This window comes from Neopelma chrysocephalum, unplaced genomic scaffold, assembly GCF_003984885.1.
Source record: "Neopelma chrysocephalum unplaced genomic scaffold, ASM398488v2 Primary Assembly neopelma1_61b, whole genome shotgun sequence".
Lineage (NCBI taxonomy): Eukaryota > Metazoa > Chordata > Aves > Passeriformes > Pipridae > Neopelma > Neopelma chrysocephalum.
Window position 1 is genome coordinate 7,188,642 of NW_020897717.1, and position 24,446 is coordinate 7,213,087.

Below are 24,446 nucleotides of genomic sequence, written 5' to 3' on the forward strand. Positions count from 1 at the left end.
GGAAACAAGATCAGTCTCTGAGCAACCTAAGAGTGTTGACAAAAGACAATTTACACTTCATTTTATCCTTACTCCATGGCTTTCAGTATGGATAAAATCTTTTTATCTGATTCTTAAAGATAATCTCTTGCCCAATCCTTAAGAGCTGACAAGCACAGCAAATCTCTGCTGGCAGTACCTTTCTAGGATAAAAATTAACAGTGCAAAAAAAGTGTTAAAAGTGAAATGAATGGTGACAGACACAGAAAAACATGCTTTTATACAGAACATATTATTTGCTATTTGTATTATTCATAGAACTAAAAGGTCCTCGTGATAGTTCAAGACTCTCCTATGTGGTAAAAGACTTTTACCCTACTTTCCATACACTAAAAAGTTGATGTAGAAACACTTAAAATAAACCAGAACAACCTGAAGCAATCTTCCTTCTGACACACTTAATCAACAACTCCAAAGATCCATCCAGCAGTACAGCTGTAGTTATTACAGCAAAAAATATTATTTTCAACACTCTGTACATAACATTGTTTCTAATTATGCAGCAAATGATCGAGCTACAAAATTAAACATTAAATCAGAAATTAAAATGGAGTACTTTAAAGTATTTTATATATCTAAACCAAGGAGTAAATATAGAGAGTACAACATAAAAAAAGCACCAACATTGAAATTTTGCCTAAACCTGCTAAAAATATCCCAGTATTAGTACTCAACATAATCTTATGTTTCTTCTCCAGAGCAACCCAAACAGCTGAACACTCAAATCAGAAGGATGAACACCTCCACCGTGTGCAGAATGGTCTCAATTTTAGTTTCAAATGCTGGTAATGGCAAAGTAATGTTTTGTCAGGGAGTACCAATATAAGTTTCATAACAGTAGCAGCCACTTTAACACAAGGTATCTTCCCTTTTCCTTCAGTCCCATAGCACAGCTTCAAAGACTAAAGCATTTGCTCTGGAGCCTATTTCCTTCTTATCCCATACTGCAGTAGGAACCAGGAATCCTACTACTTCAAATCAGCATACAGTACAAATGGCTTAAAAAGCTCTTCACAGGTATGTGAACAGCACAGAACCACTGGTCTATATCCCAAAATATTATCATAGGCTCCCCCATATTTCTTTTTAAGAACACAAACAGATTTTTATGCCTTAACATTATTACATTTTTTTAAGAATGTCTCAGACTGGTTCACGCTGAAATAGTCATTAAATTACCTGCTGCACATATCTGTCAGTGGTTTTCCACATGTAGTAATACTCGATGATGCTAGTCAGTGACTTCCAAGGGAGCTGAAAAACATTTGCTAAAAATTAAAGTGGTTCCAAAAATTGCTATGTCCACATCTTATTAAACACATGTTAAAATCAAATACAGTTGAGATAAATACTAGACTCTGAATGTATTGAATAACTACATTAAAATCCATATGCAAATGAACACATATTGCTATTAATAATACACAACCTTTCCTTATAGTTAAGAAGTATGCAGAATTACAATATCACACATCTAAATCTAAATGTAATTTTTCTGTTTAAGCCATATGGTAAACAAAATGGTCAAAACAGAATGCAGATTTCCATCAGGAAACACAGAAGGTAATGTCTCTATTATAAAGTGTATCAGATGGAGAATAACATTAGGACTAAAAGAAATCATCTTGACAAGACCGTGTTCAAGTCCCATGTATTTTTCTCTTAAAAGACACAAAGGATACCAGACTTAGATCACAGGTTTTGCAAGTCCCATAACAACTCAGTCACTCATACAATACCACTAGTTTTGCATAAATCCCCACATACTCTTGACCATTATCAAGAAACAAATGCATGTGAGGGACAAATGCTACCCTGAGCAACAAGAGTGGTACTGAAAATGAATATTTCACAAAAATTTTTGTGGCTGTGATAATGACAATTATTTTGGGTGTACATATTAATTGCTAAAATAAAAATGTATTAACCTATGTTTCAGTGCGAAAATTAAGCAACCATTTTTAACTACCACCAAATAGTCTATTCAACACCATAAGGACTTTCTATAATTTAAATTAGTACTTCTCTTACAAAATTCATGCATTTTTTTCTTCATAACTTGGAAACATGTTACTAATTTGTGTATGATACTTTCTAGAGGCATGTGTTAATACTAATATGCTGTGCTTTCTGTAAGTGAGGAAGATGTTTAGGAAGTCCCAGAAAGTATAGGTGTGGAAACTTATCTTTCCAACCTTACTCACTCCACTTTGGGGCTTTCTGCATGTCTTAAGCCAAAAGAATAGTTTCCTGCACCTTTAGTTCAATTCCTAAAACAACAGAAGAACAAGCTGCCTCTCCCTGCAGGCAGGAGCTCATAGCTAGTTTTTCATGCTGCTTGCTTGCAGACACTTGGAGGAACTGAGTCTGGCTCCCATCTCTGCCTTTCGGGAAATGGGATTTACGCTCAGGCTCAGCTGTGATTTCTTTCTCAGGCAGTGTACCACAGTGTGTAAATCCCTGAATATTTGCATGTAATTCAAAAGTAACAGAGTAAGAAATGCACGTGCTGATGTTCTAAAAAATAGCAACACAATTCAGTTTCCTAAAATCCTTTTACTTTCTCAGGTAAATTATGCCTTCAGAGAAATCTGCCCCAAAAAAAAACCAATGACAAGAACATGTTAGGTGTGAAGTAACAGATAAACTGATTCTCAGTCTCCAGGTCCATATTCTTCCTGGCATTGAGAGGGAAAGCTGCCACCCCAACTACCTGCCATTGTCAATTAGTACATTTTAGCATATCCATATTTATTTTCCACCCTGAACACTTATTAATGACTTTATGCTACAGATTATCTTTGTCATTTCTCTAGAAAATACCTTAATCTGTTTAACTATGATTGTGACACCAATATGTTCATTCACTCAGTAGGCATTTATGAATAAAGAAAGATAATTATGATGCTTGGACTGAATAACTGTAATCCTTTTACACTTTGATTCACAACTTTTTACACTTTGATTCAGAACTTGAAAAACCTGTTTGACAGACTTAGCATGGATAACCTTTATTCCGTTTACCTATGCACTAAATACTCTGAACTGCTGATGAAGCTGTGAACAGTCACAGAATAATATATTCTCATTACCAAATTCTATTTTTGAAAGAAGTAAATATGCTCATCTGTGTGACATTTTTGCAGGAGGAAATTAGCAAAAAGTATCAACTCTACAAAAACAGAGAGAGGAGAGTTTTAAGTTTCTTTAGTTTCTCCAGGGTAAGAATGGACCACTCAAATCAGATGAGCAAGAAAAACTTAGCATCCTAAAATGAACATGGTAATTTTAAGGCATGTTTCCACACTTTTCTGAAAACAGTTGTTCCTGCTTTCTATAAACAGTTCCAAGTCTTGATTACCAAGGCCTTTCCTGCCATATCTGAGATGTAATAGTTCTAAATTTGTGAAAACTGTTGATAATGAAAAACTAAGAATTAACAAGCATAACAGCTGTGTCTTATTGTTAGGAAAATAGTTATATTTGGGGAACATAAAATATTCATTCTTCTTCCATTCTACTACCCTGGGATGTGAAATAATTCAAGTACATCAAGTAAATTGAATTAGCTTATAAAGTTTAGGTTGATTAGGATTCAGACAGTCTTAAAGCTAGCAGAACCTCTCCTAAAAGAGTTGATGAGTCAACATCTGATGAAAATGATTATTCAAAGGCTAGACTGGTAATTTGATTACAAATGAGCTCCTCCTGCCTATTAAAAAAAGGTAAACTCCCTTACACCATTTAATTTATAATAATTATCTTGCTTACTAAATATTTAGTGTTTATAGCTTAATACCTGAGCTGCACATTGAACATCAAATAGTGCCAGTTCTTACTAATTGCTGGAAAAGTAAATGAACCTGGCCTTTACAGAACTATCATGTACAGGCTGCAATTGCAGCTGCCATGCCTTGCAAATCTGGGCCGACTTAGAAAAGGCAACTCCTCTGGGATATAATGACTCAGGTAGGTAGTACATAACCCTTCTGCTCCAGGAGACTGCTACCAACCACTTTCTGCCATGCAATGTGACAGTCTTGCCTCTACTGTGGCATCACTGCGTGACTGCCTAGGTTTGAGTTTAATCTCAGGCATTGCAGACTTTAATTTTATCATTAGATCCTCTGTGGAGACTCAAACAAGTTCACACGTAACTACCAGTCCATTATCTTCTATGTCCTTGCTCTTACAACACATGTAAGAGTACTTAAACTTATCAATGACTTGCCACTGAAGAGTGGGATGATAATAGACAAATGTACTATTGTGGAAAATCACTGCTTAAGTGCTACATATTTATACCTACCTAACCTTGCAGACACTTTTCATATATCCATGATGTAAATCTCGAAGGACTATTTTCGATGATTACTTAAAAACCAAATGTGTGTTTTCAAATCCCTATACTTTTAGAATGCTACATGGGAAGTGAGAATAGATAAATTTTACTCTAGAGAAACTAAGATATCCCAAGACTACACAATGATTAACATAATTGAAAGATTTCAAATTAGATAGAATAGAATTACAGCAAGACTGCAGTTACCAGTGTCATATAAATTGAGATATAAAATAGATGTTATAAATGATGTTTTTAAAATGACGCTTCTCAAAAGATTAAAAAAGTGACTGAGAATAGACAACATCGCTGTACTAACTAAAAGAGGCTATAATAAATTAGTGCCCCACATCCATTTGTGCTGCACTCTGACTCATCATGAACATAACCTCAGTAGGTTACACAACACTATTACTAGTTCTGTGTGTGTGTGTGTGTCTCTTTCTTTGGGAGGAAAGGATGGGAAAATACCTGTGTTTTGGGAAGGAAGATTCAATGAAAGACAGAGGGTGTCAGGAATCTACTCAAGATAAAATCTGAACATTGTAAACAGCTTCTAGTAGAACCATCCAAATATCTACCATTTGAATATTACAAATGCAGAAGCAATTCTGGAGACACATTACCCCATTGTATCATTTCAACGTATGCATATCAATACAATTGGATACATAACACAGAAATTATATAGAAAATAAAAATACTATATAAATACCAGAGACAAGTCATAGGTATATTTGGTCACAAATTGTGTTAGGACTCAACTTGTAAACAGCCACGTGTTATATGATTAAGGTATTTTGAAAAGACAAATATATATTACCAGCCATTTAACTAGAAGGCATAGCTCCTGAACTATTGTACAATTACAGCTGAGAACCATTTATCTGTATGAGAAATAATAAGGAACTGTAATTTACATTAAAATTTCAATTCTAAAACTCTATAAAATATTATTTTTAAATAACAGAGCTATTTCATCCATGATGCAACTTTCAACCAAATGTCATGAATGCAGTGAACATTTTCTCCCTTGGGAATCTCAAAATTAAGCACACAGATATAATATACCTATTAAAATGTCAGTTCTTCAGAAAAACAATAGCCTTCCCTTCCCACCTTGATTCAATTATCTGTTTCATTTCAGGACTGTGAAAGTGAAGGAAAGGCAGCTTAGCTCACACTGCCAAGCCTCCTCCCACTGTCCCACACTCTATCTTGGAAGGACTTCTACATTTACCATACAGTACCATTTTCCCCTAATAAAGATTTTTAATAAAATTCTGCAAAGAAAAACAAAAATGAGCTCTCAGAGTCAAGCAGAATGAGATTAATGTGAAAATGTTTCAATCAACTTCAGTCTTAAATAATGGATTTAGTTTGATTCAATTCCTAACCTTTTCATGAAGCCCAGCTTGAACTTGGTAAAACCGAGGAAATCTTTTTCCTTGAAAGAAAAAGACCCTCCATGAAATGTGAAAAAAAAATCACAGCAAACTACTAGCAATTCCAGTGATCAGTGTTAGAATCCATTTCATTTCATTACTCCACATTAGAATTACCCAATTAAAGCTTTCCCACCCTATAGTGTGATACTTCACTACCACAACCAGTGTAGTTGGAACGTATTGGAAAACATTTCCTTTACTTTACAAAACTGCCCAAACACCTAATATATCAAAATAACTCCCTGTAGTTCACTTTAAAAACTATCTGAATATAAATTTCTCTCTGCTAACCATAGAAGGAAAACTCAGCTTTTCAAAAACACCCAGGGGAGTCAGCCATGTAGCTGTTAATGAATTTCACTGGAAATTGTGGAAGCGTTCTGTAAAGTTCCTGGAACTTTTTCAGATGCTTGTAAAATCCTTGTAAAAATCCTGAATGAAATACCTCAGCATGAGACACTCTACCTGGTATTAAACCATTGAACAGATTATCTATTGTCACCTATAAGAAGAAGGGAGTTAAATCAGACTGCTCAAACTACCGGGGTATTACTCTGCTCTCCATTGCTGGTAAGATCCTTGCAAGAATACTTTTGAAGAGACTAATACCCGCTATAGCAGAAGGAATTCTACCTGAAAGCCAATATGGTTTCAGAGCCAACAGGAGTACCACAGACATGGTGTTTGTTCTCAGACAACTGCAAGAGAAGTGTAGGGAACAGAACCCAGGTCTCTATGTAACCTTTGTTGATCTCACAAAGGCTTTTGATACCGTGAGCAGAAAAGGTCTGTGGCAGATTTTGGAACGTTTAGGTTGTCCCGCCAAGTTCCTTAAAATGATAATCTCACTCCATGAGGATCAGCGCGGCCAAGTCAGACGTGGCGACGCACTTTATGAGCCCTTTCAAATCAGTCCAGCAGTTTAATTACCTAGGGAAACATCCACTGGTCAGATTATGTGACTAATACATCTGTTCTAGAACAGGCAGCAGTTATGAGTATTGAGGCCATGTTGCTGAGAACACAGCTGCGTTGGGCAGGACATGTCTCCAGGATGGAGGACTACTGCCTCCCTAAGATCGTGCTCTATGGTGAACTTGCCACTGGCTGCCGCAAGAGAGGAGCCCCGAAGAGGAGATACACGGAGTCCCTGAAACAACATCTCAGCCTTGGCCATATTGATCAACAAAACTGGTCTACTCTGGCCTCCAATCGGGCAGTCTGGAGACACACAATCCATAACGCTGCTGCTTCCTTTGAGAATGCGCACAGGATCACCATCAAAGAGAAAAGACAACGCAGAAAGAATCGTCTTGCCGATACCATCGAAGGAGTCTTTCTGCTGTCCCTTTTGCAACCAGACTTGTCTATCTCGCATTGGCCTCTTTAGCCACCAGCACACTTGTAGCAAATGTGGGTAGAGCCCTTCCCAAATCTTCATTTGTGAAGCCCAGCCATGATGATATTGTCACCATTCTTCCAAAGAATGTCATCAGACAAGAAAGCATATTGATTTTCAGTCAGATAAAATGTATACGTGTGTTAGTTACATATATAAGCCACACAGATTTCTCCAATAGCTAAATATTCCAAACCTATAGAAAGAAAGCAGTTATGCTCAACCATGTGAAAACACAGCTACAGGAAAGTGTACAACTTGCATACTTACAAAGTCTTGTCGAATGTCATTGAAGTCCTTGCCATACTTTTCCAATGCCTCTTCAAACAAACTAGCTTCTGATGCTGACCACTCTTCCATTTCATCTCTACACAAGACAGGCCCTCCAAGTGGCACTAGAACACTGATGGCACTGCTCAAATCATAGTTGTGTTTATGCAGTGTATCCATTGCATGAAACTGGTAAGGATAAGAAGAGAATTAAGATGTGTTTAAATAGAGAGTAGTCCATTTCAGTTAATGCAAATTCAATATATTATTCTCTATAAGCCAACCGAGTAGCCTCAACTAATGCTAAATTTCAAATCTATCTTGATATCATAGTTTACTGCTGTGGAATATAAGGAAAATAAATTGTTTATTACTTAATTTGGGAAAGGAAATGCCTTGATAAAATGTTTACCAAAAATGACATTAGTTTATTAGTTCCCGCAAATTACTAGCAAACATTTCTGAAGAATCTTTAGTTGGTAGAAATTGGTTCCAAGTAACCCAATAAAGACAGTGGCATATATTGACTGAGGGGCCACCTTCAATTAACAGAAGCTCTAAATAGTAACTAAACAGCTGCTCAGACATCTATGTGCTCAATATTCTCATTGCTGGTGAAGGAAGACATTTATTGTTTTCATTATGATCATACTGAAAAAAGCAAGATATTCGTCTCTTGGTAAACACTGCTGTCAGAGACAGGTAAATAAGGTTTCTTTGGTTGGTTCTCTTTGTGTTATAAAAGAGGAAAATGGAAAACAAACAAGTTAAAATGTTCTTCACTCTACAAGTAACACTGAACACTCACATTGCTAACCAACAATGAGGAATATGAAAAGTAAACAAATCCACCCATTGGGAAAATGAGCAACATACAGGAAGTCTTTCTGACTCAGCATCCCAAAAGACCCCATCACCACAAGCATAAATTGTTTTGCTGAAGGAGGTATTAGAGTTATAAGGCATGATACTGTATGTGACTGTGTAACATCAGTCTCCTTCCTATTTGTCCCACTACAGTGCCAAGCTGTGAGCGTAGCATGCACACTCTCACATGGCCCTAAACTCATGAGAAAACCTTTCAAGGAAGGAACAGTTCTATATTATGTGTCAGTGTAGCAATTCCAGAGCAATTCCAGTTGAGCTTCTGCATCCAAATATACTGCAAATAATGAATTCTCCTCATCTTTTTCCATCTCCTATGAGTGACTATTGTCTTTCTCCAGAGTTCACTATAAGTCTTTGAGTGCTATCAAGCACAAGATTCTGGAACTGTTTTGTCTGCAAGAAGCAATGTCCCTATTATCCTGCAATATGTCATTTTACTTACAGTTCAAATTCACCAGCCTGGAGAAAAGCTATTTTTAAGTATTCTAATATGGAAATATGTAACAATGTCTAAAATCCATAAGCTTCATACTAGAGAATGTACACTGAAATCACTGGTTTATTGCTTATCATTCAGGCAATGAGTAAATCAGCTCTAAAGATTGAACTCTTACAGTAGACGTGTTAACAGGGTTTAAATCTTTTTTCAAATTGCAGCCACTGTGGAAAAGCAGTACATTTTCTTGATATTACTAAAGAAAAGATTCATAATGAACTCTGTGGATAAGTGCTGTCTTCACTGATCTATTCTGTGACAGAAGACCACTGACAAGGCCTTCTACAAGTTTGCCAGCCCTCACCTGCAATAAAATTCCCACATTGCAGTGAGAAAATTGTGGTAGCAAAAGCAAGAGAAGCCCAAAGACATTACTAAAAGTTGTGAAAAAAAGTCCTGGAGCATCTTCTTTATCCAAGGATGAGAGGACTGCAAGAAACAATTAGTGGGAGCCTGTTACCTAAGGAGCAGAAGGCTGGGAAACCTCGTGTTGCCTCTCCCAAATAGAGGTCTGAAGGACAGAGGAAGAACCACCCTTCCACAGCAACTCTTGCCCAGAGCATACTGTCCAGCACAGACAAGGGGGCCCACCAGAGGAAAAGTGCTAGCCACACAGATAGAGGGAATTTCAAGTCTAAATATAAACAGTTAAAGAAAGAAACTTTCCACCAAAAGCTAAGGAAGGGTTGCATGGAGCAGCGGAGAAAGGACATGACAGGGCTGCAAACAAGCCGCAACACGCAGCTCCCAAACCTGCTGCAATTTCCGTAGTCAGTTAAAGCAACTAGACTGAACCCTCTCCAACAAAGCACTCAGACTGGAAACAGAGTATGGATTCTATAGTTCAATAATATTTTAAGTATGTTTATTATATAAGCCATATATATGGAAGTCTAATCATTAAAACTACATTATTCAAAATGCAAAGGAAAAAAACTTCATATTTTTCATTATGAAGAGACATCCAAAACCAGATTTAAGTCTTTACAGTAAAGTAGCACAGGCTCTTCTGACCGTCTACTACAAGGAGCAAGTGATTCCATCAACCTGCTTTAAGAGGCTCTCACCTATATGTATATGCACTATGCAATGTTTAAGAATCTGAAACAGAAAGCCTTCCCATTCTTTTTCTCTTGTTAGAGATCAGTTTTCATTATAAAATAAAACTTTGCCTCTGAGAAGCCCAGAAATGCAAGATTCACTTGTTTGTCTCACAAGTCTTTATCACTGTAAGAGAAACACATTTATTATCATCTAAGAAGGTAAACACACATTGTTTCCCATCTTCAGTAGGTTTTCTAAAAGCACTGGTAATTTCCTGCCTTGCCTTATTACACGTCTTGCTGTTCTGCTGCAAGACCTCCCTGAATTTATTCATGTTTATAACCCATGCTTTTTCAAATCTCTTTTTTTTTTTTCAGTATCAGTCTGTTTACAGTTATCTCTGACCGAAACAACTAATTAGGAATATTGGAAAGCCACAGGTGTGGTGTACAGGAATCCCATTAACAGCACTTCAGGTGCAAGGGTTATCTGACTTGCATTAAGAATATAGACAGTATAATTTTCTTAGTGTTATGCACCTATATCCCTTCCAAAGCATAAATGACATATGCCACAGGTCCTGCAAATGTCTCTACTAACTTTAACTGCTGCTGAAAATACATTCCCAATTAGCATGGGAATGTCTGAAAAAGTAACTATTATAATGACGAATATGTCTTTTCTTAACTTAGAACGAAGTGCGTTGCCAGAAAGCAAAAGAGAAGGGTTTTAAAAAGCTGAGGGGGTAGGAAAATGAGAAGAGACAGACACAATAATTAAGCCTGGGGTGGCTCCTCTGGTGCCTCATTATAAGATATGCCTTTCATTAAGTGTAATGGAACTTAATGGATCATTTGCAATAGAGAAACATTTACATGGCACTCAAACACTGAAAGTGTCCCTTTATTAGCAGCACTGCACATGTACTTTCAAAGAAGAAATTGCTATAAGGATACATCTATTCTATTAATCACTGAATACAGTAAGAAGTATATGCAATATGTGAAATTTATTAGAAATTCTTATTCTAACTAAATCTTAATAAAATGAAAAATGTTAAAGAACTATCCAGATGAAAGAAATAAAGTATTTAATGTGAATAGAATTGTGTTTGTAAAGTCATATCAGCAAGTGTGAAACTGAAAACTCATTTTGATTATTATTGAAAACATTACATTTTGCCACTGCCTTTATTACACTACCATAGTCCAGACTAAATCTGATTCCTGTTCAATAGCATTTGAGTACCCTGCAAAAGGTAATAAATTAAACATTTTTCTCATCATACCAATGAATATATTTTATCTGGAATACAAGTACTGCCCTACTGAATCTGATCAGTCATCCGTCTAGCCAAGCATTGTCTCTTACAGAAGCACCAAGGAATGCTGCATCGAGAAAATGTGCAAGTAAATCTAATTACAATCTGAGGTCAATTCCCATTTCATTGACCAGCATTTACAAGCCTTGGGAATTAAGAAGTTTAGATGGAACACCTTTCCCTACACTCCTCATTACCCATTTATGGCCGATGGTCCATAATTTTTCTAACCCTTTTTTTTAACCTGTTGGTGCTGCCCATTCCCACAAAATTTTGATTTCGGGGTTCTCTATCCACTTTATAAGGCAGTGCCTTAACTGTTTCAAACTGATCTTTTAGTTTTATTGAGTGTCCTCTAGTTCTAGTACTCCAGTATATGGATAATAGCAGGTCTACTTTAGCCTGAACTATCATCTTCATGATTCTGTACATAAATACTTAAAATAATAAACAACTGCTGATGTCTTTGGAAATGTAAGTCAAACCTGATTCTATGAAACAGCAATTTTTTTTGTTCTCACATAGTTTTCCTGCACGCCTGTATTACTGTAGCACATCTTGTCATCTCAGCTAGTATGAATACAGAGACAAACCTTTGGTCTGTAATTGATATATTTTTAACTTTCTCTAAAAGGTGCAGATGCTTACATTACAGCAAATATTTTAACAAACTAAGAAAACACAGTAAGAATATACTAATTAAAATGTTCTTCAAAAATATGCTTACAAAGTCAAATTGCTTATTCTTTAGAAAATTTGATGACATACCTAGTAAGTAAAAAGTATTATCTATACAATTTTCAATCAGCTTTACTACCACATACTTTAAATCACACTGTTGCTCAATTACACCAAATGAATCCCTATACAATGTGTATTATCCACTCTATGGAAATTACCACAGCTAAAGTCAAGTGATTTACACTATGACTACAAAGGCAGTACCACCAAGCTTACAGAAAACACTTTCTACCACACACCCCCCCCTTGCACGCATAAATAAATGTATATATATAAATATAAATATATATATATATATATATGCATGCATATATACCTTGCAGGTACCTAAAGGACAAGAGAAGGAAAATAGGGACTACGGAGTACCAGACAGTGTTGAATTCACAGACATAGAAGTTGTAGGTTTTTAAGAAGCCACCTACCAGTGTGATGTCTCGGGAAGCAGCAGCTGCACTCATATGTAAACTAGGTTGCCTGACAGAGCTACTGCAGTCCAGTGCTCGAGCAAATGTGCCAACCGCACTACAACAGACAAACAGTAGAGACAGTAAATACACAAAAAGATGTAATCTCTTTTTATTATCAGACTATGTCATATCTATAAAAGTGTCCCTTTAAAAACAGAAGTCACATACTGTAAGTGTTAAGATTTCAGATCTTTGCTAACAGTGAACAACTTGATACTCAAGAAAAACCATCAACACTGCAGCAAAAACTCTGACCTTCTCCCCTCAAAAGTAACAACATACATGTAAGAAAAGCAGCATAGAAACAAAAGATATTCAGAGAATTGTAACATACAAACTTTTTAATATACCAATTTTTTTATTAATTACAAAGTTAGAGATTCTACACAGTTTGGGTTTTACAACCATGACTTATTTCTAAAGTTAAAAAGCCATAATGCTTAACAAATTACAATACAAACTAAAAAGCGGTTCGCCATGTCCCCATGAGGAAATTTTATTCACTTCAGTAGTGCATGTCTACTACTACCACCAGTGACCCAAAGAAAGCCTATTAAGCTTAGTCTAAGGTACCACTAAAATCCTATTTTTGTCACAGGTTTTAAGTAACAATAAAATAAATGGATCTATCAGCATGCTTAGTAAAAGCATTCCAGCATTATTGAAATGGATACATTTTTTTCCAAACCTTTACCTTTTTTTCCACTTTTGTTGATTAATTGCACATGGCATTTATCATACTTATCAGAGCAACAAAAAGAAATAGAGGTGGAGAATTAGTGTGAATGTGACTGTTCTAAATTGTTCACATTTCTTGGAAGTACATCTATATGTCATGCACAGTGAAGGGAAAGATGCATAAGAGAATTCGACTGAGCTGAGCCCATACAGGAAATGAGCAAGGATGCAGTGACACAAAAGGTTATTATTAACAGAAGAGAAGTTGCTCTAGTACCTGGAGTTGTATAATGACTCTTGAGGTGCATTGTGTCACTGTGATTTCAGAAAAAACTACTTGTTGCATTTATTAAGTAAAGCCCTTCTAAATTCAAGATCTAGTTACATAACACTTCTAATGCAGCATAAGCCTCTGGACTAAGGACTGAAGCCTCACTCAGCAATTACACTCTGCACAATTTATAAGTGCAGAATTATACCAATGGAGAATGTCACTGACAGATCAACACACATTACTGTATCCTATAAATCCAATATTCATCAATAAAATAATGTGCACCAAGACTTAAACTCATTGAGGTGTATAATGGATCATGGAGAAACTTGTAAAAATATCTGTTACTTAAATTTCATCTTGAATCTGAAAAGATTTAATACTAAATGTTTCAATACTTGCTGCCAAAATCTTATAAGACACAGTTAAGATTCACCAGCAATTAAGATTCACAGACTCCTGATATTAACTGCTTAGATTTCTAAAGGCTGTGGAATAAATAAGTGATATTCAAACACTGTTCCATGACCTTTGCTCCCTCTTTGCAGGGATGGCAAATATGTGACAAGAACACGCACACACTCTATTTTGTCTTTTTGTTTTGAAGCTTGGCAATACATAGAACAGTATTTGTCCACAAATCAGTCCCAAGAATAAGGCTCTATTGTGAACACATTTCCTGATAGTCTGTCAACCCCTTTCAACATGTTGGCATTGATAACAGTTGTAGCTGAACAGTCTTTCCTGTGATCCTTCTGTCATTACTGTTCAAACCGGTGAACGTAGCATGACTGTATTTCCCTTTTGCTGCTACCTACTAGCTTCTTAGCTTCCTTTTGCATAATCAACACTATTTTCTTTTTATCACATTTCTAAAGTAAAATTAGAGTCTGCTATAAACATTACAAGGAACGTGTTCTCACAAGTCACTCTGGCAGATCAAACTTTTGAGGCTGATTTCAGAGCCCAAGCGCATGTGAATTATGTTGCCCAGTATGTAAAGTCAAAAATTAAGTCACAATATAAGGTTTATTTTGAATAAGTGATAAAGAGGTAAGAATTGATGCACCAGTTGACACTGCTTCCAGTGTTGTACTGAGTAGGTGAGGATCACAACCAAGAAGCCTGAGTTACACAAGGGCAAAAATAAATAAAACACACAAAGACAAAATATTAAAAACAGTATAATAAAAATATAATAAAACCAACATTATAATAACAATGGAAACAAAACAAATAAATAATAATAAAACACAGGTAGTGTGCCATTTAGGGGGGGCAACAGGGACGGGACAGGGGATGGAGATGGTACAGGACACAAACCAGGGGGCATGTGCGTGTCTGACTTTCTTGAAATCAAAGCAACTTCCAGTTCACCTTTCCTTGGAAACTTTTGAAAAACAGTGAATTTTTCAGACAATCCAAAGAAGTGTAGAAATTCTAAAGCATTTGCCTATTAAATAGCAACTAGGCTCAAAATTTAACAGTGATATAGAGTGCTCTGTATAATCTAGCTATGCAATTCAGACCTTAATTCAACATGGATTTTTAGAAATCATTGAAATACCCTAATTTTTATGTTTTTCAATTAAAAATACAGATATGAGTAACATATTGATGAAAAGGTCAAAACATTTCCTTGTCACTTTTTTCTAATAATAACACCAAAGAATTGTTTAAAAAATGTTAAAAGGAAAAAACAAGTAACTAGCCAGTGCCATTTCCAGAAGACACACTATTGTCTTCACCTACCTGCTACCAAAATAAAACTCAGTATTAAGTCAACACAGGCTAAACAGTCACACCATAAGTACTCATTTTTTTTCTTTTTAAAAACTCTTCAATGTTGATATCCCATTAAGTTGGTAGAATCCAAAGAATAATTCAATATTTAATTCAATAATAAACTCAACCTAAAAAACTGTGCTCAGCAAGCTACTTACAAATTACTCAACAAGTAATTAAAACACAAACTCAGCAAAACTCAACAAGATCTATGTCCAAAAAAAACCAGGGTGAGCTTTCTATGGATGTTGTACCTGTGTGCCCTACATTTAGCAAAAACTTCAGATTAGGTTTTGAACACAGAAAATACATTTCTCCAAATTTGTTATAGCTCAACTCTAAGACATTAAATGAAGTAATTGTTCAAATTTTTGCATAAGATTAGTATTAGTGGTAGCTGATGAAATTATGAAGCAGCAGGTACAACGGACTGTCTTAACAACTTCCAAAGATTCAGTTGCTCATCAATAACTAGTTCTGAAAAGGGCTGTTATTTACCAAAGAAAATCTGGAACCACTGTGATTATACATCAAGATAAAAATAGCCACTGGTTTCCCCAGGAACAACAGCAATCTGGCACCAAATCAGATCCAGAAAGTTCTGGATCCAGATCAGTAACTCTCAATTTTCTTCTACCTTGGATTCTCAAAAATCCAGCTGAGACAGATATCCTTCTTAATCTGAGAATATTTCAAAATTGTTCACTTTTATACATTATTTCTTTGTCTCAGCGATACCAGACAAGTAGTGGCTATACTCTGGCCAAAGCTGTTTTAAATTGTCATGGTTTGAAGCTCCAAAATCCAATTCCCTAGTCCAAGCCCCCTTCCCTCATCTCAACCCAGTGTGAGATGGGTTTACCAGACACCACACGAGACTCAAATGGGGGAAAAGGGATATATTACAATACACTGTGCAAATAAATAAATACTATAATACTATAATACACTACATACACAATTTCAACTATCTCTACCATGACATACAATATTTACAATGGACCAAATCTCTTCTCCCTCCAAATAAAAGTCCAGGAGGGAAGAAGGGAAAAGATCCATCCCACTTATGAGCAGCAAGTCTCTCTAGGGCAGCAGAGTCTCTCTCTTCCAATGCAGCAGTTGCAGCTGGATCTTTGCCAATACACACGAGGGGGTCTACAAGCCCCTCGGCCCTCCGTCTTCAAAACGAGGGTCTTTCCGTGGGCTGCGTTTCCCAGGACAAAGGGTGCGTCACCACGGTCATATCACAAAGCACAGGGGTCTTCGCGACAGTCCTTATCTTCAGGGGACTCGAGCCCCTTTGCAGAGCTCCCGTGCTCTGACTCAAGGCTGCCAGCTTGGCAGTACTGTGGGGGGGGGGCCAAGGTCACCCCACACACACATTCCTTTGGCCGTCCTGGCTCAGCTCTCAGGATGCTTGAGCTTCTTAGCCCCTCTCTGCAGTGCATACTGCACTCCAAGACTCTTTCAAGTAAGAGCCCATCATCCTCCTCTCTCTCGGAGGAATCTCCAGGGAGTTTGGGGAGTTTTGGTTGTTCAGTTCTTACCCCCGAAACTCTCTCTCTGTAGTGGCTGAGTTTTCTTTCTGCTGCTGCTTTCCTTTTCTTCAGACAACTCTGTGTCTGCCTCAGGTGCATGCCAGCTTCTGCTGCTTCTTCGGTTCTTATCTGTTGGCTCTTTGCCACTGCTCTCCGTACGCTGCTGGTTTGCTGCTGCTCCGTCTGTCCACTCACGGTGGAGATAACTCCTTCAGCTTCTCAAGTCACAGACCTCAGTCCAGTCTAACACTGTTTCCGAATTTCTATGACTCTAGTTGGGGCTGGGGGGCCGTGGCCCCCCAGAGGGGCTCTTGCCCCTTCCTCCTTGTGGCCTCACAACATGGCTTCTTCTCTTCTTCCACTACCACTACAACTACTTTCTTTTCCGGTCTACTTGTGGTATGTTTATATTTTGCAGGAGCGCAGATTGGTTCAAATCTCAAGTGTCACCACCCCCTGGGCGTTACCACTTTCTTAGCTCCAGGGGGAAAACCTGTTTCAAACCACTACAAAGTGAACCACATTTGTGCATACGTGAATCTGTAAATCCACAGTTTTCCACAGACACTGGCAAACTAATGAATGAGACCAATACCTCACTTAAATATTTTTGAGGAAAATAATTAAGTGATCTTTGGTGGTTTTCTATATATTAGGAAAGTTTTTTGTTTTCCTTACTATTACTCCAATGTTCCTCTTCACTGTGAATTGGAATCAGTCCTAAAAGGTGACCTCTTAGACTACTGTAAATTTTAAGCCAATGAATAATCCGATTGCTCTTTAAGAGTCATGTGATACTTAAAATATTGGAAAAAAGAAAAAAAAACTTCTTCAGTGAGGATATATGTCAGCAGCACTATATTAATTAAAGCTGAAAATACCCCTGAGATTTTTTTCTAGTCAATTTTGCAAAATTTGACCTGAAGAACATATTCAAAGTAAAATGATGCTGTTCCAGAAGACATATTTTCCTTGCCTTTCTAAGAAACTGTCTCTGCAGTGCTATGCTTCATTATTATCACTTCAGATATTTACAGCTCAATGAGAGATGACATGATAAACATGAAAAGTTACCTGCCACTATTCTTTTGCTGAAAGACTTTCAAAGTTAGGGTAAGGATGGCATTATATATATAAATGTATACTACAACCAACCTTCACTTTCATTACTACATGAATAGAAATGAAACATTTGAAATCTTTCTTATTCAACAAAAATAGAATCTGATACACAAAAGTAGTTTAATTCACAGGATGTTACTTAAGCGATCATCTTTCTGCCATCCTGCAATTTCACAGTCACAGAGGAGGAGATTTACAGCCCCCTAAAAGCAGGTCCATGAAAATGTTGCTACAGAATTTTTTTTCTTTATACTGCAATAGATCAAAATACATTAAAAAAAAAAAAGCAAAAAGAAATTCAGCTCCAAATTTGAATTAGTTCTTTTCAAATGAATCTGCGTCAAAGAGTACAGTAATACAAAATGCACAAAGGAATAAACATATATTGGCCAAGCGTGACAGACAGGCAGAAATGTAGAATTTTTGATACGCCTAGTAAACTTGATGTGAACATATTTTTCTCTTTTATTGCCAAACAATCTGCCTACCATTAGATGCTGTAATTCACCTTGCTAGCAAACATCTAGTTGTGCGAGCGCAGTGTTGGCATCAAGATTTTTCACCATTTTTACTGCTTTATTTTATGTTGCAATGCTGCCATTAAATTTAATTACCTCTTTAATGAACTCCAATTTGTTTTACTTCTTACCACCTAAAGAGAATCCAGAGCATCCATTGAAAACTCAAGTTTTCAAACTGCTGACTTTAATGTATTTATCTTCATTTATGATTTTTGGGAATCTTGTCTACTGCCACTGACTACATTGCATTATTTTGCAAGAACAGAGCATTACTATTTGATCACACTTGTAAATGTTTTTACTTATTGTTCTTAGTTGATGAGTGTTTTCTTTTCCTCAGTATGATGAAAGACACCTTGCCAGTTGAAGCTGCATTGGGGTCCCTTCCTCACTATAAGATAAATTCATGTAACAAACACACATAGTCATAGAACACATCCAAATACACCAATATACCATGAGCACTTATAACTAAATCAACAGTAACAAACAGAAAATTAATATAATCACTGTATTAGAGAAAATGGGAAAGTGGGAACAACACAGGAAGAATCAAGCTCTAATTTAAAATGACTAACAAGTAATATTCCATTCTTCTGTGATTAGACATCAAAAAATAAGCATTCAAATGAAGAGAAATATGTCAGAGGTATGTAACACCATTTTAACTTCATAGAAATAAAAGTACAAAAATTTAAGGTAGAGATGCAATGCTACAAGGCTATTTTAATTAGATTTCAAAACTCTGGTTTAGTTGAAAATCAACTGGGACCACAAATGTCTGTAAAATAGCTTAATTTAGAGATATATTCCTTCCAGAAGACTATGTTGATAATGTAGTTAGATGAAGCAGAATAAAAGAACTAAGTTGTTAACTGTTTCACTACATCATAAAGTACATAAACAGGACTAGAATGTTCCAAAAATGTATCATGCAATGAATTATAAAACAAATTAGCAGAAAGAAAGAAAATGAAAGAAAAAAAAAGGTCATGTCTACAGCTCTCAGCATCTGTCCAGACCAGATCCCACAACTCCTACCGCACTTGAGACTGGGCAGGATCATTTATGATTCTGACAAACTGAAAAACAGGCAGGACTCTTTATCTGACAATGAAATGAAGTACTTCTTGCATATCAGGAATGATAGAGACTGATGACTGGAGGAAACAGTGTGCATCTGTATCAGTCATTTAGTTCAAAATAGGAAAGGCGTTTCAAAGCCACTGTCCATAGCGTTTTTTTCTACTGCACTTTAACCAACAACAAAAAGTATCTCATAGCACAAAAACTGGGTTTCTGTTAAAGTAGTTCCATGTACTCATAGATATTTAGTCCATGGGGCCTGATTAGAGTTAGACTAAAAATAAAACTCAAAACATGCACAGTGTGGACACTAGGTCCTCAGCACCAAACATTTCAATTCTACAAATCACCTTCTACTGTATTGAACTATTTGCTAATGTGGACAGATCTAAACTCCTGTTGCAGCTGAGTTGCAGCTTCTCAAACTCCTGTTCTTTGAAGCTAGTAGACACAGAAGAAATGTTGCCAACATATAGGACAGAAGAAAAACTGGTTGATGAAGTTGTATCTTACTTGAATGGAGTAGAAAATGATGTTGGGCTTCTCATTGCCAGAGTACAAACATTATCCAAAAAACAACTCAAACCCAGAATACATTAGTCTGATGCCTCAAGCTTCTCCTAACAGATGTTTTTGCTAGTTCAAGCAAGAGTTGTTACCCAAATTATGCTTCAGTAGTAGCAATAAGGTACTTTCAAGATTTGTATGTCAAGCAAGACTACTTAGAGAGACCAAGGTTATGGATCCTTATGGTTTTTTTTCAAAACCTCCACCAATTTTCCTGGCACTGCTACTTCCAATTTCTGGACAGGATAGGTATATTCTTCTATCTTTCTATCCAGCAAATTATTGCATATAGGGCTTAGTGACAGTCTTAGACTGACCAAGCATATAAACCTAGAAAAACGCCTCTCAATCCTGAGACAATAAACAAACCTTATCTGACTGGGAAAGCTATGTGCCCAAAGCCAAATATAAACGTTTTCAAATGGGCAACACAAATAGAAAGAGTATTTAAACACCTTCTAAAAAACCAACAAAGCATGCTTGTGGGGGGAAGCCCCACAATTAAAGTTTGAGGTAGTGCAAAAGTGAGGCCATGTTCCATGGGAGCAGTGGAGCTGGTTAGATGGTTTCCATGGACGCGGCCTTGGGTTGCAGGGAGTACAAGGTTAAGACGGTTTGATAATGTGCAGGTGCTTGGATTCCTGGGTGTTGTTGTGGGAATATGTTTGTGTTGTGTGTGAAGTTGGCAAACTCAATAAAGGCTGCCTGCTGCGCTGAGCAGGCAGACATCTCTTGTCTCACCATCCTCGTGTGTCTTGTGTGTCCTTCTTTTCCCCTCGGACCAAGACCTCACGACACATGCTTGTGTGATTGAAAAAACTAAGGCATTTATGGACAAAAGCAACTCTTCTTTCAACCAGATCAGACTGAAGAAACTGAATACTCAATGCCTTTGATGCAGCATGTAAAAAGGATCACTTGAAAATGCTTTTAAAATGTCAAATACAGATAGCTTACACACACTTAACCAAAATCACATCTAGGAAAGCATTTAAGAAAAAATTCTTATTGTCAGACTTTCAAGTGAGCAAAACTAAACATAACCAGAGAAAGACTATTCCAAGTGGAAACGCAGCAGGCACAGCTAATGCCCAGTGAAATGAAGTTAGGCCACAGCAGAGCTGTCTGTAAGCAGTTTACCAGATCATAATAACAACTTCACTGTTACTCAAGAGCTTTTAATGTCCTATATAACGGTTCAGTAGAAAACTTGCAACCATAAAACACACTGAATTGAAAGCTGCCACAATCATCACAGAACTCTTTCTCTAGAAGTTGGTGAAAATCTGTCTGAGAAGCAACAGGAATACAATCTTGCAGTCTGTGAATGAAAGTATATAGGAAGTTGTAAACATTTTCTGTCAGTTAAAAAGCAACATACAAGAAGGAAGAGTTCTGTGGAGGAACATCCATAAAGATGCACCTGAATAACATCTGATTACAGATGTTGTTTGCCTACCACAAGATCCCTAATAGCTACAATTGGTCAGCCATGACTCACCATAACAGAAGCCTCCTTTACAGAAATGTATCAACTTCTAAACAAATGCAGTCTTGATCAGGGCACAGCATTGCATAGGATGCCTTAAGTGACACAAAGAAGAGTATGCTTTTCCCTAAGTATTTAATTTATTCTCTGTCACTTTCCAGCACACTGCTTACTGCTACACTCCTCTGGGAACATTTTGGACTCCACAGTATACTACTTCAGCTCCCCAGAGTGACTGCAAAATAGGAAGTAGGAATTTAAAAGGAATGAATGAACTCTACAAAAATTCACATAACCTTCATGCAGATGTTTTTTTAGGGCACCCCATAATAGTCTGCCCATACATGTCCAGGTGTTATATTGCTGGTGAAGAAGTAGTTCTGTTTCCTGGGTTCTGTTCTATGGAGCAGCTACCAGGCATTAGGATCTTCTAAACCCCTCTGGCTTGCTTGAAAATAAAACAAGGGCAGGCAAGTTTTAGCACTGTCTAGAAAGGAAACAGCACTACAAGTGGGAGAGTAAGAAAAAAACAGGTGGATCAGCATCTGACCTGTAAAACAGTAAATTGGCAACCTATTTTACCATACACATAGGCTGGAAAATATAAAGCAACTCCATTTCCTTCCTCGAATGCTTTGTTCAAAAGGGAGAAAGAAAAAGAACAAAAACTAGAAACCACGTACAAGGATTATTTGGCTAAGAAGATTTGAGACTACACTCTGCAACCAGGTTACAGAAAATACAGGACATGGAGTGATTCAGGATAAAATCCCTGCGTTAACTGTGATTAACAGTTCTCTGCTATCATTAGAACAGTACTTTTGTACTACATTTGTAAGTAGCAAAGCCTGACGTATTTTATGAATGTAGAATTGTCCCTCAGTCAGAAGTGTATAGATTTTTTTGAAGTTTTTTTTTTTTTAAAGTAGAGGAGTATTTTTAAAGGTATTTATAAATTCAAAGTGCTTTGATGTTCCTCTCATAAATCTGCATAATCACATTAATTTATAAAATTGAACTGACCTGATTTTTTTCACTAATGAAATGCATCACTTCAAAACTTATATTTCAACATTCATCCAAAATAATTGCACTGTGCATTATTCAGCTTATATGCATACTTGGCAAGTTCTGCATTCATTTAATTTGTTAACATTTTCTTTATTTCTACTCTTAACTTCTATTTTACACCATGAAATTCCAAGTACTGCAATACAAGACTGAATTATTAGCAATGAAATCCTGTTTCATTTACTCTGAGGGGAAAACAGACTGATGTCTATATTCAAAGTATCAAATTCTACTACAAAGTCTACCTGAAATACAGAGAGTGTAGCATTATTCCAAAACTCTCTTTTTCTCTCTCCTGTATGGGAAGCTTCAGTAAATATAACAAAGTTATGGTCCGAGTTTCTCTTTCAGCTAGTTTTGGGAAAGAGTAGGGCTCACAAAATGGCAAACAGGTTGAGTAACATCATATGGGGGAATAAATAGTCAGTAGGAAAAGGATTTTTTTATTAGAGGATTTTAATCTTACCGTGCTACAACTAAAAACTGGTCAATCTGGCGGTCAGTAAGGGGGCTATCTGGATCCCATACTTTTACTTCCAGCTTTGCCTGTTCTCTGTCATCTAATTCTCCTGTCAAAAGGTAGATGGGACAAAACACTTATTATTCACAATGTTTTTCTCTGTGTAGTTCTTCTACTACATTTAAAAGAGACATTGCACATTTTTAAACACATACACACATGGAGTACTTAACAATCAGCAGTTATCCATTTAAATTCCATAATGTAGCATCAGCAAAATAAATCACTTCCGTTAACATCAACATTTCAATTTAAGGAGACATTCTTAGGAGGTGTAGTATAAATGAACCTTAATAAAATGTGATTATAAAATTGAAACCATAACCTAAGTAACCAGTGGTTTCTTTAAATTGCTTCTCTACTATATGAAAGTTACTGTTTCACTTAAGCCATACTGAAATAAATTTTACACTTAACCAGCTTTAGTAATTAAGTTCTATTCAATTTCTATTCTATGCCCCCAAAATACAAATCATTAGGCAAAAATGCTGTCTACTACATTTTAACATATTTTTCACCTCTTCAGCCACTACATTATCTGTATTGTTAACATAAGTCATACTATTAAAATGGTTGTGCACATTGACTAGTTATATCCTCCTATAAAGTAATACATAAAGCTACACCACAAGAAATTTACTATACACTACATCATCCGAACATTTATCCGAACAGAGCAATTTGTGAACACACACATGGCTGAAACGACGGTGGCGGTTTCTGCAATTTAATTTGTCCTTTATTCATTATTATAAGAGTATGACATTTGTACTGCTTGGAAGAACAATGAAGTGTGAATTCATTACAATGATTCCCATTCATATGGAAGCCTAGATCTTGTCTTGCCTACTATACCAATAGCTTCTTGTGTAAAATAAGAAACATTTCAGAGGCTGACAGAGTAAGCACCACGTATTCTACTAGTCCAAGAAGATTTACCTGTGGGATGTAGCTAACACATCTGTGGCCACAATAGATGACAACAATAAAGTTAAAATCATTGTCTTCCTTGCTGTTTTAAAATACAAATGTGTTCTTCCTTCAGTAAATGTGAAAAACACTAATGTTTAGCTGGTTGCCAGTACTTGTCTGTGACTTTTATGAGCTACTATGAGAATAAAAAACTGTTGTCAGACACAGCCATTCTACTCCCTTTGAAAATCTAGGCTGTGTAGGTACCTCTCTGAGCACACAGAAGATCACTTTAGTCTGTGCTATTTCTTATGACTTAATGAAAACAGCCAGTATCATCAAGACATGAAATAACCTGTACACTTAAGAGGCTGGAAGCAGACTTCAAACCAAGCACTGGCTCTTCTGAAATCACATCATATAAGGTG

The 24,446-nt window shown here is 36.5% G+C and overlaps 1 protein-coding gene across 4 annotated transcripts in view; it reads right to left on the reverse strand.

Annotated features, from left to right (window-relative positions):
- The window catches only part of MTA3 (metastasis associated 1 family member 3), a 136,401-nt gene that overhangs the window by 61,012 nt on the left and 50,943 nt on the right, over positions 1–24,446 (reverse strand). For all 4 annotated transcript variants that reach the window (XM_027681854.1, XM_027681856.1, XM_027681857.1 and 1 more), the window contains exons 7-10: positions 23,053–23,155; positions 12,411–12,510; positions 7,499–7,687; positions 1,219–1,293 (exon numbers count right to left, since the gene is read on the reverse strand). In XM_027681854.1, the coding sequence (XP_027537655.1) occupies positions 1,219–1,293; positions 7,499–7,687; positions 12,411–12,510; positions 23,053–23,155 (467 nt within the window). The remainder of the gene's footprint in view (positions 1–1,218; positions 1,294–7,498; positions 7,688–12,410; positions 12,511–23,052; positions 23,156–24,446) is intronic.